At 44.1% G+C, this 16,444-nt stretch overlaps 1 protein-coding gene across 3 annotated transcripts; it reads right to left on the bottom strand.

The window, feature by feature from the left end:
- Positions 1 to 3,092: 3,092 nt before the first annotated feature.
- Positions 3,093 to 10,018, bottom strand: ormdl2 (ORMDL sphingolipid biosynthesis regulator 2). Of its 3 annotated transcripts, none has more exons than XM_055664356.1 (4): positions 9,956 to 10,018; positions 5,695 to 5,879; positions 4,914 to 5,065; positions 3,093 to 3,484 (listed from the first exon to the last, which is right to left on the bottom strand). In XM_055664356.1, exons 2-4 carry the CDS (start codon positions 5,866 to 5,868, stop codon positions 3,349 to 3,351), a joined length of 462 nt encoding a protein of 153 aa, XP_055520331.1. In that variant the 5' UTR covers positions 5,869 to 5,879; positions 9,956 to 10,018; the 3' UTR covers positions 3,093 to 3,348. The 3 variants fall into 3 exon arrangements, with proteins under 3 accessions (XP_055520331.1, XP_055520330.1, XP_055520332.1); XM_055664355.1 differs by having other exon boundaries at positions 5,695 to 5,876; XM_055664357.1 differs by having other exon boundaries at positions 5,695 to 5,876; positions 9,959 to 10,006.
- Positions 10,019 to 16,444: the final 6,426 nt, after the last annotated feature.

Below are 16,444 nucleotides of genomic sequence, written 5' to 3'. Positions count from 1 at the left end.
TTCCTTCACTCCATAGATGCTGCCTTACCCGCTGAGTTTCTCCAGCATTTTTGTCTACCTTTCATTTTTCCAGCATCTGCAGTTCCTTCTTAAACAGTAAACTTGGTGGGTGAATCCACTGAGGTTCTGTGATTTGCTGATCTGTTCAACATTTTCTCATTTTATTTTCCATTTGATGAAGTTTAAAATTAAATAACCTCGTAAGTTATAGTTCTATCTTGTAAAAATAGCTCCCCCCCCCCCAACTTTAGTTGTCTTGAGATATCCAAGTAATTTGCCTTTAATGGCCAGATTATTAAATGTAGAAGCCAGTGAGCTGTTAGCAAAGATCTGTTGAATATTACTGTTGAAGTTAGGGCTGATTTTGAGGTGGCCATGGGCAAATTTAATACTGCATTATTCGATGGGTGCACTCAGTGCACCTCCAGTCTTTTGATTGTAAAAAGGCTTGCAGATCCCAACACAATTAGCCAGAACTTTTGGAAGAGTAAAAATAAATGCATATTGCATTACTAAAATGTATTTTTCTTTATAAAGAAAGGGATTTGGTTTTTAAATATGATACACTCAGCAACCATACAGAGTGCCGTCCATAATGGTCAAATTTTATTAAGGGGTATTTTTATACATTTTGGTATCACCATGTAGAAATTACAGCAGTGTTTATACATAGTCCCTCCATTTCAGGGCACCATAATGTTTGGGACACAGCAATGTCATGTAAATGAAAGTAGTCATGTTTAGTTTGGTGAAACCAAAATGTATAAAAATACCCTTTAATAAGATCTGACAAGGTGTACTTTAACCACATGTGATTTTTTTTCTATTACAAATCTCAAATTGTGGAGTACAGAGACAAATAAATAAATGATGGGTATTTGTCCCAAACATTATGGAGGGCACTGTAGCATTGTTAAATCTCAATCATAGCTGAACTGCTATTGCTTTGCTTGCATTTACCGTTCATAACTTCAGGATATCCCAAAGTACTTTTAGCCAATAAAGTACTTTTAAGGTGTAATATAAGAATAGCAGCACCCACTTGCGCACAGCTAGCTCGTACAGGTAACAATTAAATACATTTGGTTTGGATGTTGTTAGATCATTAAATATTGCTCTCAGGAGGTCCCCTTTTAAGAAAAGATTTCTACCATATATTTACGATCAGTAAGGTGACGTTTAAAGTGGTGTTTTTTTATAGATGGTTATTAAGAATTTCAGTGCGATCTTGATCAGTTGGGCAAGTTCGTCGAAGAATGGCAAATTGAGTTTAATTCAGATATGTGCAAGGTGTTGAATTTTAGGAAGCCAAACCAGGAAGGTGCAATAATATTTAACATTTGTGCATGTCACTATTTGATAACTAGCCCTGTTTGGATAAATGCAAAATGTGGAAGGATCACTGCTGAAATTAGATTTGTTGCTATTGAATCTGCATTATCTATTTATTATAGTTTGCTAGGATTTCAAATGTTGCCGTCACAATGTCAAGTTGTGTTGTGCAGGGGCTGGAACTTTTGTTACAGGCTTACAGTTCTTGTTTCACTTGGGATTCTTGCACTCAAGAGACAACGTTTGGCATTGTTGATTTTTGAAACTCAAAGCCTGGAGATGCAACAAGGTGTCCCAGGCTGCGCACAATCCAGCTCATGGCTTTAATGATGTGATTTCCACATTGTGCATAGCTGGATCTCATAAGCAGCAGTGTCAAGTTAATCTGTTTGGTTGTGTTAGTTGAGTTTTAAAAAATGTGACTGGAAGAAATGCTCCTATCCCATTAATCCATCAGAGCAGGAGGCCAGAACTACAGTCTGAATAATATATTGACCAGTACAGTGGAGGCAAAGGAATGATGCCCACATTGCTGGGCTCAATACCTGGAGTGGCTCCCATTTGAAGGGGGGTAAAAAGCACTTTAAAATATACACTTGGATGCTTAGATCTTTGGGAACTGAGCACAACTTGTGTCATAGTTTTTGTTCTAAGGTTTGGGGAATGAAAAGTTAGTTAAAGATATCATGAACCAGTCATTGATTACAGAGATTTCCATGTTTTATAGCACCCTTAAGAGCCTTGATGGCTTTTGATCCAATCAAGTATTTTTTTTAATGTAATCGCATGTGCAATGGGATTCCACGAAAATGCGTTGGACACTCAGCTGGTCTGGCAGCATCTCTGAGGCAAAATAAAAGTTCAGAACCTTCTTCAGGTTCCTCTTTTCACAGATGCTGCCTGAGCTGCTGAGCTTTTTCAGCATTTTCTGTTATTTCAGATTCCCAGCACCTGCAGTTTTTATTATGTTGGTTATTATGTGATGTTGGTTAGGTGATAAATTTGGGGTAAACTAACCTGTTTTCAACGCAAGGATTTAAACGTGCTATATAAATAAAATTTGCTTACTTACTTACTTACTAACTGTTCTTCAAAACAGTGCCTTGGGCAAGAGAATAGAATCTTGATTTGACAATGAACAGTCAAACACTAGTGCATTCACTGGGAATGTTAACGTGGATTTTTGTGCTCCAGTTTCAGCAGCAAACGCTCTGATTCAGAGTTGAGAGAGCACAGCTCTCTTAACCAAGTTGATTGTGTATATGAATGTTAAATGATGGCTGCACCAAACAGTATAAACAATTGCAATGATAAATTCATTTACTTTTAAGTAGATGCTTTGTAAAAACTAAAAATTAATTAAGTTTGGCTTTGGCGGTGTCACCTCTGGGCAAGGTATGGTAGGTGGTGTGGTTTACCTCTCAGTTGAATCTTTCTGCCAAGTTACTATTTACTGCAAGGGCTATAACCAGCCCCAAGTTCAAGGTTTAGATCTATCATACCCCATGCAGTGACAGTGCCTCACAAGTGTTATCGTTTATTCAGCCAAAATCAAGTAATTGTTCTAATATACCGAGTGCTTTTTGGACAGGAGTAGGAACATTGAAGAAATGTATATCATTGTTCTGGACTTGTCCATTTTTTTCCTCTGACAATAGGAGATTGTCAGAATCTGAGAGGAAGTGTAGACAGGAGCCAGGAGCAGAATACTGCCTGATGTATGCATTCATGTTCTTACGTGCACAAACACTACCACGCCCTCAGTGACAAAACATTTTTTATGTATACAATTGATGCAAAAGGAGAGAAAAAATATAAAATTATACACGAGCACAATTCCTACGTGGCCAAGTGGAAGATCTTGGCTGTAAGTAAATCGTCACTAATTTGGATGGTTGTGTCAGCAGGCTCTTCTCGGTTCATTGTCTCAGTACATTGTGCCCATCACTCATACGGACCCCTGTCTGAGGCTGGCTGGAGCCACTGGCAGCATTCGCTCAGCTGCCAACCACCCGCTCAATACTTATTGATGCCAAAAAGGCGGACCCCGTGCAGCTGGGGGAGTTTGGGAATGAGGGCAGTAAGCAAAGATGTAGTGTTCACCAGGAAATGAACAACGTTATATTTAGTGTAGAAACTTGCTAGCATATACCTGGAAAGAAAACATAACCATTTATTAAATGACACACAATCTGTAAGTTAATTAATTATATCATATTGTAGAAAAGTACCATTCAGCCCACAATGTGTGCTATCCTTAAAAACAATCACTCCAAGTAGTTCAACTCCCCTGCTCATTCCCTAGTGGCCTGTAAATGTATAACCACTTTGTGTAATGTTATGTCAGTCATCTTAAACAAAAAATAATTGTGTTTGCTGCCCCTCCAGCCTCTGGAAAGTTTCTCTGCCTCCACATCGGAAAATAGGAGCAGAAATTTGGCACCAGGCCCCTCTTGCCTGCACCACTTCACCATTGCCCTCCTCCCTGATTTTTCACATAGTTTTGAAGGTCACCATTAATTCTCCCTTTCCCCTGTTCAGGAAACAATCTGTTTCTCCAATGTCCGCCCACCTGGTGCCACTCTCCACAAAATCATCTTTACTTTGATAATTGACTTTATTAAACGTTTGTTTCCATAAAGCAACCGGCAGCCGAACTCTCCCTCCTTGCTAAAAGCCTTTCCATCATCTCCAAGATATAAGAAAAGGGTATGATGGATGAAGTGTAATATCTCTCAAGAAGCTCAACATCACCCAGAGTGAAGTGCATGCTCAATTCTCTCCCTCCACCAGGCAACAGTGGCTGCACTGTATCATTACCTGCATGAAATGTCACCTAGGCTATTCTGACAGTGACTCTGGCCTCCACCCCCTAGGAGTTGAGAGTGATGGGCACATGTGAGCACCGCTGTCTGCAGGTTCCTTCCCAAGTTACACCACCCTGCTTTGGAAATGTATTGCCGTCCCTTCATCGTGAGAACACTTAAGGTGCGAGTATGTTGAGAGTATTTTTCTGTGAAACATCCAAGGCCTGACTGATGACCAATAGGTGGATTCTCATTCGCAGGGCCACCGTATGAGTTGCAGATCCTCACTGCATGATATGTGAAAAGGGCACACTTGCATTTCTACAGAGATTTTCACAACCTCTGCTCTTCTAAAATGCACTTTACAATCAAGCAGACATTTTTTGGCACATGGGCATTATAACAATGTAAAAGATTTGCCCCCAAAGCAATTTGATAAGGAACAGATTATCTGTTTTTAAAGTAATGCTGGTTTATGGATAAACATTGCCCTTATACAATGGAGAGAATGCTCTTGTTCTTGCAATGGTGCTGGGGGATCATTTACATCAGAACAAACTAGGTCTAGCATTGTCTCAAAGAAAGACATTCAAGGCTCAGGAGTGGAACTTCTGATCCATGGGCAAGACAGCTTTGAAATCGGGTTAAAACTTACTTCATCTGAATTTCACTGGTAGGTTCTGGCTCCCTCTTCCCTCTCACAATAATGTCCCAGATTTTCTACCAGTTTAAAACAATTGAAGCAGCTACCACAAACACAAAACAAGGACTTACAGAATTATTGGTGTGATGGTGAGAAACTTGCGCGATGACGTAAATTGGATCCCATAATCCATTTGCTCCCAGTGCGTCAGTAACCGTGCCTTGCCTTGGTCTGGAGTCTCAAAGGGTGTTCCTTTGACAGTGTGCAGAAACCAATACATTGCCTACAAACAGACACTCGTTACAACACTGGTGACCGTTTTGTGGTGGGTAGAACAGACATCTTGAAACAACCTAGGTATATATTTATGGAGTGGGCACAATCTCAACGCCCTTGAGCAATAAAACATGGCTAAGAAACCTTCACCATCTCTGATATGCGAGGGAAGGGGAGGTAGTGGACATTACAGAGAAGCTTGATCCAATATGTAACAAAACACACACAATCTTCTATAATTTGTGGAATTCTCTGCCACAGAAGGCAGTGGAGGCCAATTCACTGGATGTATTCAAGAGAGTTAGATATAGCTCTTGGGGCTAACAGAATCAAGGGATATGGGGAGGAAGCAGGAACAGTGGACTGATTCTACGTCACACATTATCAGAAGATGACTTGGCTAGTCCTTTGTTCACCTGTAACCAAAGATAGGAGGGAGTTCCAATGATTGATTATAGCAGCAGTTACATAGGTTCCGAACAGCTCCAGACACTGGACACACTTGTATCACAAACTTACAGTCAACTGTTTTGATGTTATTCCTAAAAGATGGCCAGAATGGCAGCAGCCTTATAGAGCATCTATTCCAATACCTAACCCTCCCAGCCCCACCCCTGCCCAGTCTCCTACACTCACCGAGTTGTGGATGACATGAGTGAGGGTCCACACCACCGGAATGCTGAAGAATGGAATACTCAGCAGGACGACGTGGAGAATTCCAACTAAAATGAGGTAAGCTAGCCAGATCCCCCGGCTGTTCATTATCCGAGTGTTGGGATTAACCTCACTGTGAGCGACACCAACGTTCATCCTGTCTCCTACTTTAAAGAAGGGCAAAGCTCAAACAAAAAAAAACATGCTCCTCTTTGTGTGCACTCCACTTACAGTCCGCCAATGGCTTCCGCAGCTGTCATGCAGAAAGGAAGTGATTTCATTAATAAGATCCTACCAAAGGCAGTGTTTTCTCAGACGCAATGTTGACACACGAGCAACAAAGCAGCACTTACAGCTTTTTTAAGAAAGGGACACAAAGTGCTGGAGAAATTCAGCGGGTCAGGCAGCATCTCTGAAGAACATGGATAGGCGAGGTGACCCGAAACATCGTATCCATGTTCTCCAGAGATGCTGCCTGGTCGCTAAATTACTCCAGCACCTTGTGTCTTGTTGTTTAAACAAACATCTGCAGTTCTTTGTAACTCCTGGTTCTTAACTGGCTTGCCAATATGTACAGACCAAGATCCCACTACCAGAACCAAAACAAATGATCACTTAACACAGTTTAGTGATGATGGTTGAGGGATAATCTTTGACCAGAACACTAAGGGAATCGCCTCTGCTGTTTCTCCAAATAGTACATGTGAGATCTTGCACAGCCACCCAAGAGAGCAGACGGGGCCCTGGTTTAACGTCACGTCTGCCTCTTGACAGTTCAGCACATCTCCAGTTCTGCGCTGGCCTGAATTTTGTGCTCAAATCCCTGGAGCGGAGTTTGAACCCATAACTTTGAACTCACGCAAGAACGCGCGCGACCAGTTCAGCACTTGCCTCGCAGAGTCCCTGCGAAAATTCACACGATGTGTCACTGAAACAAGATTATAACCCAGAGGTAGGAGCAGTGATTGTCTGTACATTGGAATTAAAGGCATTAGCAGTAAATTCATTAGGATTTTACTGCGGTTTATGTCATTCTGTTGTCTGCAGCCCATGACTTACCTTGGAGTTTGTGATCTGATTTTGAAATCCGTAACCTATGGAATGACTACTCACAATGAAAGATGGCAGATGGAGTTTAATGCTGATAAGTGTGAGGTGCTACATCTTGGCAGGACAAATCAAAATAGGACGTACATGGTAAATGGTAGGGAATTGAAGAATGCAGGTGAACAGAGGGATCTGGGAATAACTGCACAGTTCCCTGAAAGTGGAATCTCATGTAGATAGGGTGGTAAAGAAAGCTTTTGGTGTGCTGGCCTTTATAAATCAGAGCATTGAGTATAGAAGTTGGGATGTAAAGTTAAAATTGTACAAGGCATTGGTGAGGCCAATTCTGGAGTTTTGGTCGCCTAATTATAGGAAGGATGTCAACAAAATAGAGAGAGTACAGAGGAGATTTACTAGAATGTTGCCTGGGTTTCAGCAACTAAGTTACAGAGAAAGGTTGAACAAGTTAGGGCTTTATTCTTTGAAGCGCAGAAGGTTAAGGGGGGACTTGATAGAGGTCTTTAAAATGATGAGAGGGATAGACAGAGTTGACGTGGATAAGCTTTTCCCACTGAGAGGAGGGAAGATGCAAACAAGGGGACATGACTTGAGAATTAAGGGACAGAAGTTTAGGGGTAACATGAGGGGGAACTTCTTTACTCAGAGAGTGGTGGCTGTGTGGAATGAGCTTCCAGTGAAGGTGGTGGAGGCAGGTTCGTTTTTATCATTTAAAAATAAATTGGATAGTTAAATGGACGAGAAAGGAATGGAGGGTTATGGTCTGAGCGCAGGTATGTGGGACTAGGGGAGATTACGTGTTCCGCACGGACTAGAAGGGTCGAGATGGCCTGTTTCCGTGCTGTAATTATTATATGGTTATAATTCACAATGAGATTTTTCACCATGAGATTCATCAGAGACAATCCTGCTTGTAATTCAAAAAAAATTCAGAACAGGTGCCAATGACAAGGACACTCCTTTTGCTGGTTAAAATGGCCATCAGTTATCAACACAAGATGAATAGGTATGGGAGGCTTGCACTGTATTAGCTTGCACTGCATTCACTTGAGACCATTTGGTCAAAGATCTTGGTGCATTTGCCAGAATGTAAAATTGAAAAGTCAAAGTTCCCATTGTGAAAGCAGAGTCTCTCTTGCCTCATACCAACCACCTCTCCAGGGCTAAGTGAGGAAGAAAAGTAGTGGAGCAGGCACCGGCCTCATGAACACAGCTCGTGCTGAGGCAAGGAGATGCCAGAAAGAAACGTGTCGGCAATGGGTTTGAGCTCCTGCTCAGTGGAGATAGTGAGACAGTGCCAAACCGCCAGGCCAGGGGGTAAAATTGCGCTCTAGATGCACTGGCGCTGCTTGCGCATTTTGCCCAGCCCATTTGCGCTGCTCCACAGTTGCTGTTGCCCCATTTAAATACAGGCTGCGTGCTTCTGTTACAGTTTGCGTGCAACGCACTAGAAATAAGTTGATTCAGTTGCATAAGGTGGCAGCTGTGTTTCCAATCGGTGCAGGAATCAGAGCAGAAGAGACTGCATCAGGCAATGTAGGAACTACATAACTTGTCCAATATAACTTCAGCAGAACTTTCTTCCAATCTTCCAAGCCTTTAGTCCATCCAGAAATCTCTTGCCCCTTGGTCCTAACTTGCACCAAGTCCCATTAACCCTCCCTGTTTGATGATGTGTATGGTTCCTGGTTTAACAATGCCATCTTAATCATTCTCACTGTCATGTTCAAATCCTTTCAGTCTTTACCCTTCCATATCCCTGTAACCTCTAACCCCTCCACATTCCTAGATCTATTTGTTCCTCCATTTCTAGCCTTTTGACCATCATCAACTTCTATTGCCCCACCACTAGGGCCTGTGTCATCAGCTCATGCTGGACTTAATCCATCGCACCCTTCGCTTATGTCCTGGTGATGGTGGAAAGGCTTTTAGAGAGTAGGGACATGCTCTGCCTCTCCATCTTATTGAAGCCTCTTAGTGACCATGCTTCTGATCAACCAGTTCTCCCTCAGTCAATTCTCATATGATGCTTCTATGAAGATGTGTAACTACATTAAAAGCATTACTACATCATTGTTCACAATAAAATCCAAAGATCACATACCAGAATCCACAAATAGACCAAGATAATATAATTTTATCAACTAGTTTAGGCACCTGATCTTATACACACTGAGAAAAGGCCTATCGACTGCAGAATGATCCATTTTATTTTTTTTGGTGTGCACAAACTAAGAACAAACAAACATACTTTACAGGGAATCTTTTTGATAAACTGGCCGACAATATTTTTTCATTTCTTTATAATGCATATGAGGTAAAATGTATCCTCTTTGGGGGAGGGACAGCCAGGGTTCATTGAAGATAGGAACAGCTCCAGGAAAACACCACCGCACTGGAATCTGGGACCTTGACAGCAATCTCACACAAATGGTGCCTGTACCAGTCATGTTGACAGTAATCCAGGGGGCGGTTGAAAATGGACTTGCCATCCCGGACATGGAGCTACTATAACTAGGTAAGAGCTAAGCTACAGATAACCCTGCAAGCCAATGTCCCAATCGATAAAAAAAATACCGAATTGGACAGACAGACATACTCTAATTTATTAGACTTTGGTCTTTTGGCTGGTTAAGTTCTCCCTCGGTTCCAAATCATTTTCTCTTACCTAAGTTTTCTGGGCCCTCAAGTAGAGTTGTGTGCACATTCTAAATCAGGCAATGAGAAACTCTACCTATGTGTATTGGATTGGTTTAGTTCACTGTTATAATGGCCCAGGTACTCAAAACCACCCAAAACAAAGTGGCATATAATGATAACAAAGCAACAAGAACAATTGATTTTTTTTTTAAAAAGGAAAATAATCCTTTTAAAAGTACGAACTTTAAGACACGGTGTTTCATCTCCCAGTACAATTCCCACCAGAACTGAGAAAAACCCATCTTAGGACTACTTATTTCCTCAATACAAAGTGATTTTTGGTTTTTAAAACGGGAATGATGCGACAGGGCGAGGTGAAAACGCCAATATTGAAACTTGAGCAGATGTCAAAAGGCAGGCTCACAAGGCCTTCCCTTAACGAGCACGGGCATTGTAATTAATCTGCTTAATTCACAAGGAAGGGGTATTATACATTCAAAGCATTTAAACCATCCGAGATAACAGCCCCTCCACTCACCACCTTTAACTGCGACCAGCAAGTCCTCCACCGCTCAACCTAACCTGTCACGGGGAGGGGGGGAAGCACCGCCCCCACTCGCTGCTGTTTGGTGGAACGGTTCGCGCTCGCCCTCAGAGACCCTGCAACTGGCTTACTCGCACGTCAATCAGCAGTCGGCCGTGGACTATCGGGGTAGGTTGCGCGGAGGCGGCGAGCGTCAACGATTCCGTTGACGACAAGAGGGGACGATCGTTCCTGGGAAAACAATGGAGAACCGGGATACGTTTACCCTGACCAACAATGCTTTCTATTTTGAAGTTAATCCCTCAAAATGAACTTCCATGTAAGATCGACACAAAGCTGGAGTAACTCAGCGGGACAGGCCGTATCTCTGGAGAGAAGGAATGGGTGTCTATGAAGAGTCTGAAGAAGGGTCTCGACCTGAAACATCACTCATTCCTTCTATCCAGAGATGCTGCCTGTCCCGTCTGAGTTACTCCAACATTTTGTGCCTGTCTTCAGCTTAAACCACCATCTGCAGTTCCTTCTTACTAAGGTGTCTTTGCGACAATTTAGAGGATCAGGTGAATGCCCCTGTCCCACTTAGGCGATTTTTTAGGCCTAAGTGGGACAGGGCGACATTTTTTAGGCCGACAATTTAGAGGATCAGGTGTCGCCTGCATGGTCTCCTCAGTCACCCAAAGAGTCATACCTTTTTTCTGGTCACCGCTGGATTTTGAAATGTTCAAATCTTTTCGGTGACAGTCAGCGCACGTAGGCTTGACACCAACGATCGTAGCCCGACGTAGGTGCTGTCGCCAGGATGACATAGGTTGACGCCAGTGCTGACTTTGGTGATTTCCATTGGCGACTATCAACGTCAATGGCACAGAAGAGGCCATTTGGCCCAATTTATCTATCCTGGTATTCATACTCCACAAAGGCTCCACCCATCTCTCTCCATCTACCTCACTGCCACATCCTTCTACCATTTGTGTCTTTATCTCGCTTCCTCTTACATCTTTCTCTGCTGTTTACCTAAACTCTTCCACATGGGAGCCACCCTCACATTCTCTCTGCTGTCCAGAATGCCATGTTACAATCATCATTGACCATATCATTACAACCTTGGGTTCTGGTCTTCCCCACAGGTAAAAGCATCTTGTTTACAGTGAGCCCGCACAAACCCTACCATGGCTTTAAAGACTTCTACTGGGGAAACTTCCTTACTGGGATAAAGAGTCCTTCCTGCTGGTGCAACCACTCCATTCAGGTCAAGCCCTTAGTATGAGCTGGGATGCAGGTAGCCAACAATCGCTTATGGTCAGTAGGAAACAATTCTTCAAATGCCCAGCTTGAGCCGATATCACGCAGTGTCTGAAAACATATTTTGGCATTGTTTAAGGAAACATGGTAAAACTATTTTAGCATCTGCTTTGATGCTGAAATGTTCTACATTTTTTCGATGTACTTAAATAATAGTATCGACAGTGCAGATGTAACTCTTGGACTCCCTGGGTGTTCCATTATATTTGGCCTTGCATTAAGAGAATGTAGTTCTCCTTTTAAACAAGGGATTCCTCCTCTCAACCTTGACCTTTCCAGAGATGTCCTTTTGGAAAAACCCCAGCAGAAGCAGTCTGCATGAGGAATTTCCTTCCATTTCTTTCATGTAAACAGATGGGCTCCCAGAAAAGGAGAGCCCCTTAATATTACAGTGCTCAGATCCCAAGCCTCAGATGGTAGCGAGATGCAATTCCATTTACGATTTGGCATCGAGGAGGTGCTGAGTCTCTCTTGCCCCCCCCCTCCCTCCCTCCCTGGCCCCACCCCAGCCACTGCACACAGGAGGAGGATCAAAGGGCAAATAGACCCAGACCTATTACAATGGCCAGGTATGAAGCAGTGACATGCGGTGAGGTCAATGGCTGTGGAGACACTGGCCAGTATTAGTGGCCCGGCCCTCCCTGTATTGATCACCGCGTCTCCCTAGGGAGAGAGCGGGGTGGAGCCGGGGCTGTGTGCGTGAAGCACGGCGACTGGATGGGCGGGAGCGTTGCCCCGGGACCATGAGGGAATTACCTACCTCCTCCCCCACATCCATTCCCCCTCACACCCCCCTCCCAGTCTACCCCTTGCTTCCCCCTCCGCCCCTCTACTCTCTCTCCACCCCTCTCTCCCCCCTCCACCCGGGGTAGATCTTCCCGAGCTGAGAGTACATTACTCCAGCGCAGGGCCGCCTTAGGCGCGGGGCCCAATTGGGAGCTCTCAGCGACCCAGAGCCTCCGAATTGGCCGCTACAAATCAACGAATCAACCTACCAGTCAGCACCGCCAGCGGTGGAATCCAGAGCTGCGCCGCCGCTGCCGAAGCTAGCTAACGTGGAGCGAGAGTGAGGTAGCTGAGCCTACGTAATTGACGCTCGCTCTCCCTCCACTGGGCTCAACACACGCCCCCTCAGTGAGGCAGATGTGATCGCTGCCTCCCCTGGAGATTTTTCATTGCAGTTTTATGACAGGACCAGCGAGCCTAAAATGGAATATATTTATACGTGAAATAGGCTACCTGGGACTATGGAAGGTGAGGACATGTAATGAAGGGGTTTACACACATTACTTTGGTGACATACAGAGAGATAGTAACAGGCACACGCTTATTACCCCTGCTCCATCCAGTTTCTGGGGGGTTGCGCAATCAGAGGGGAGGCTCAGCTCGTCGCTGCCTCACCTCTCATTTCTCCCTGTATTTGCAAATTTGGCGATTTTGACTATAAAAAATGATTAGATTCATATAGAAATGACATTTATAACACAGATCAGTGGAAAAATCTTCATATTTATTTTATATTATTCTTTTTCTTTACTTTTCTTAACAGCTATTTTAATTGGGAGTATGACAGGTGAGGCTCTGCCTCCCCTGACCGCACGTCCCTGGTATGAAGTACATTCCAGGGGCTCAGGTACTGGCTCTACTCAGTCACACAAGCAAAAGGTTTTCCTGTTTGGAATTCAGAACATGCAACCATTACACGTACCCCTCCATAGGCACCCCGCTTCCCTCCTCTCGCCTCTTCTTCACGTGTGCAGGGCACTTCACAGCCAAGAAGGGCAGGGTGGTGTTCTGCTCCTGGGCCTCCACTCTTCACCCGAGCATGAGAAAGGCCTGTTGCAATTTTCCTCCAGTTTATTCCCCCTCCGTGCTTGAACTAAATGAATCAAGCTACCCTGAATGGCACAGTACATTGATACGAACCAAGAGTACCCCACTTCCCCACTGTTAAGCCACCCCTTGGTACAGTTGCACTGATGTTACCTTGTGAACAAGCTAGTCATCTCATAGGAGAAAGATGACTGCAAAGGCCACCCAAATGGTCTCTCTACAGCATCTGTGCACCCACTAGAAAGTGTGGTTACAGTAGCTGTGCTTAAATGACCAGACCAGCAGTCAGAATTCACTAGACATCTAGCTACTCGAGTTTGAATCTCATTATAGCAACTGGGAGTTTACATGCAAGTATTTAAATAAATGTGGATTTAAAGCTAATATTGGTAACTGAAACGGCCAGAATTTCATTACAAACTTTGTGGGCATCATAGTTGGTAGAGAAAGTTCACAGATAGATTAACAGTGACAGTGTGTTTACCACTCCACTCAAGGCAGGGCATTTTGCTCTTCTCATCCACTGCAGAAGATTGTTGTGGGCAGGCTGGGTGGTGTGCCCTCTTTAATGTTAGAAACATCTATGATTCTGTGATGGAAGTCAGTTCAAACCAGGGTCAGACACAAAATACTGGAGTAACTCATCGGGTCAGGCAGCATCTCTCGAGAAAAGGAATAGGTGACATTTCAGATCAAGACCCTTCTTCTGGCTGAAACGTCGCCTATTCCTTTTCTCCAGAGATGCTGCCTGACCCACTGAGTTACACCAGTATTTTGTGTCTGGCTTCGATTTAAACCAGCATCTGCAGTTCCTTCCCTGCACAGTTCTAACCAGGGTGTTTGAAGCAACAAACACCAGCGGAACAATTTCTCTGGTGTGGGAATCCAGAGAAAACTGAAAATTCATCGCAAAATTCGAGGATTGAACCAAGAAACATTGTTGCAGTGTCACAATTCGACAGCACTCCCCTACAAAGAGCTGTAATTACTGGGGTAGCAAGGAAATGCCAGAACTGGTTGAAGACACCAGGGGCTACAGAGCAAAGGCACATGAACAAGGATGAGTTATAGATCAACCCAAACGATAGACAAGCCCGTGGCTGAATGGCCTCCACCTGTTCCTGTGTAGCTCCACAAAAGGCAGACAGCTCCAGACAGACACTCGGTTGTCGGTGGAAAACATTGTCTGAAGTTGCAAACGATATGAAAAATAATGCAATAATTCAACACTAGCAGGTGTGAAGATGGGATAAACGAGACAGGTGGAAACTGTGTCCCTTTGCCAGGTATTCCAGGCATTGGCAACAATTTGCCAAATCCCTTAACTACATGTGATAGGAATGCAGCAGCACTCACCCCAGTCCGCTCTGTACATAAATAACATTTTCTTTAAGATTTCCTGCCTGTCAAGGTGACAGATGTCGGGACCAGGGAATGGAATACCGACCCAGCTGTGGTTCCGCAGGGATTCCTCTCGCCACTGAGTACCACGCTGGAAACGTCCCCCAATCCAGGCTGATGCTCCCAGTGCCATACTGAGGGTGACACACCCAGGCGGGGATTCAGTCTTCCAGATGAGATGTTGAAAGGAGTCCTTGTCAGCCTGTCATGGATGTACAAAATCCCATGGCTCCTGAAGAGCAAGTGGAATTGCCCAAGAGCTGCTACTCCCTCAATCATTAAAGCACATTATCTGCTCATTTATGTCAATGTCATTTCTGGGATTTTACTGTGCACATTTAGATTAAAAATAAAATGAAGCAACAGGAAGGAACCATGTGACACTTCGAGCCTGCTCAACCATTCGTCCAGATCATGGCTGTTCTCATTTCAGCTCCAATTCCCTGCACTGACCCCATAGCTCCTGATTACCTGAATACATAAATGGAAATCTATATCGTCCCAAGTAACTGCAGATGCTGGTTCGCACAAGAGAAGACAAAGTGCTGGAGTAACTTAGCGGGTCTGGCAGCATCTCTGAAGAAGGTGGATAGGTGACGTTTCAGGTTGGGACCCTTCCTCAAACTGATTGTAGTGGGGTGGGGACTGGAAGCAAGGGGGGGGGGGGGGGGAAAAAAACAGGACAGGACTATGATGAGGGCAGAAGGTGGCGGGGGGAGGAGAGATCTGTCAAGCTTGGTTTACTGTTGCCCAAATAGTTTAATGTTGTCACCAGAGCATGAAAAGTGAGCACAGTGGTGCTGTCACCTATGTCCTGATGCATAAATTACTTTGACCCCTGGGTCTCCCTGTTAACTCTATTCCAGTGCATCCATCCTCACACGGTCCCGTAATCCCCTGCTCCTGGTCCATCTGCACAGCAGTGGTCTTGGGTTTGGAAGGAGCTGTTGGGGACGCCTTGGCTTCGATGGACTGCAGCACCTGACCTCAGGTCTGTGCAAGGGTAATTTTGCAGAAGGCACCCAAAAGCAACTCAGGAATGAATCAAGGATCAAGAGGCAGGAGATCAAGCAGTCTGTGCTTGGAGTGCCAGCACACTGCAGCTATGTAGAGTTATGTACCGAAGAAAGGCAGCAAAAGGCCTTTTAAAAACTCACTTGGAATAAGTAATTGCATAATAAAATGTTCATCCTGTCACTGTGTAATCCAGAACTACTTCTGCATTCTTGACATTAGAATCAAAGCTGAATAACTCCAGACGGTAAGCCTGTTCCAGCATTAAAATGATTCAATGCTTGGAAAAAAGGACTCGGTGAAAAGTATTACTTAAAATATTAAATCTTAAAATATTACTACCATGTTCCAGAGGAAAGGCCAAGTGGAAATGACTTTCCTGGAAATCACTGCTGCCTCCTAAACATCAGAGCTACGGAGGCTGAGGGAAGACACAATAGAGGTATATAAACTTATGAGAGATGCAGACAGGGTAGATAGTCAGAGTCTTTTTTCCCCAGAGAGGAAAAGTCAAATATTAAAAGGGCTAAGTTTTAAGGTGAGAAGCAAAAAATTTAAAGGCCATTGAAGAAGTTAGTAGGTGGAATACACTGACTGGTGAGGTGGTGGAAGCAGATACGATAGCAATGTTTAAGAGGTATTTAGGCATTCACATGAACAGACAAGGATTGTAAGGCTATGGATCATGTGCAGTTTAAATTAGCATCGTAGCCAGCACAGACATCATGGGCCAAAGGGCCTGTTTCTGTGCCGTACTGTTCTATGTACATCAAGCAGTAACAAATCCTCCAACCCAAGGTTAAAAACAAGGAACTGCAGATGCTGGTTTACAAAAAAAATGACAAACTGCTGGAGTCACTCAGTCGGTCAGGCAGTATCTCCGGAGAACGTGGATTGGATGACATTTCGGGTTGGGACCCTTTTTTAGACTTC

Source organism: Leucoraja erinacea, chromosome 40 (genome assembly GCF_028641065.1).
Source record: "Leucoraja erinacea ecotype New England chromosome 40, Leri_hhj_1, whole genome shotgun sequence".
Classification (NCBI taxonomy): Eukaryota; Metazoa; Chordata; class Chondrichthyes; order Rajiformes; family Rajidae; genus Leucoraja; species Leucoraja erinaceus.
This window is presented reverse-complemented; position numbering and strand designations above follow the sequence as displayed.

Bases quoted from the DNA above. Each gene is read 5' to 3' on its own strand.
- ormdl2 (XM_055664356.1), bottom strand. From the start codon at position 5,868: ATGAACGTTGGTGTCGCTCACAGTGAGGTTAATCCCAACACTCGGATA. The intron at 5,066-5,694 runs GTGAGTGTAGGA...GTCTGTTTGTAG, and splicing joins CTCATGTCATCCACAACTCG to GCAATGTATTGGTTTCTGCA. The intron at 3,485-4,913 runs GTAAGTCCTTGT...TTTTCTTTCCAG, and splicing joins ACCATCACACCAATAATTCT to GTATATGCTAGCAAGTTTCT.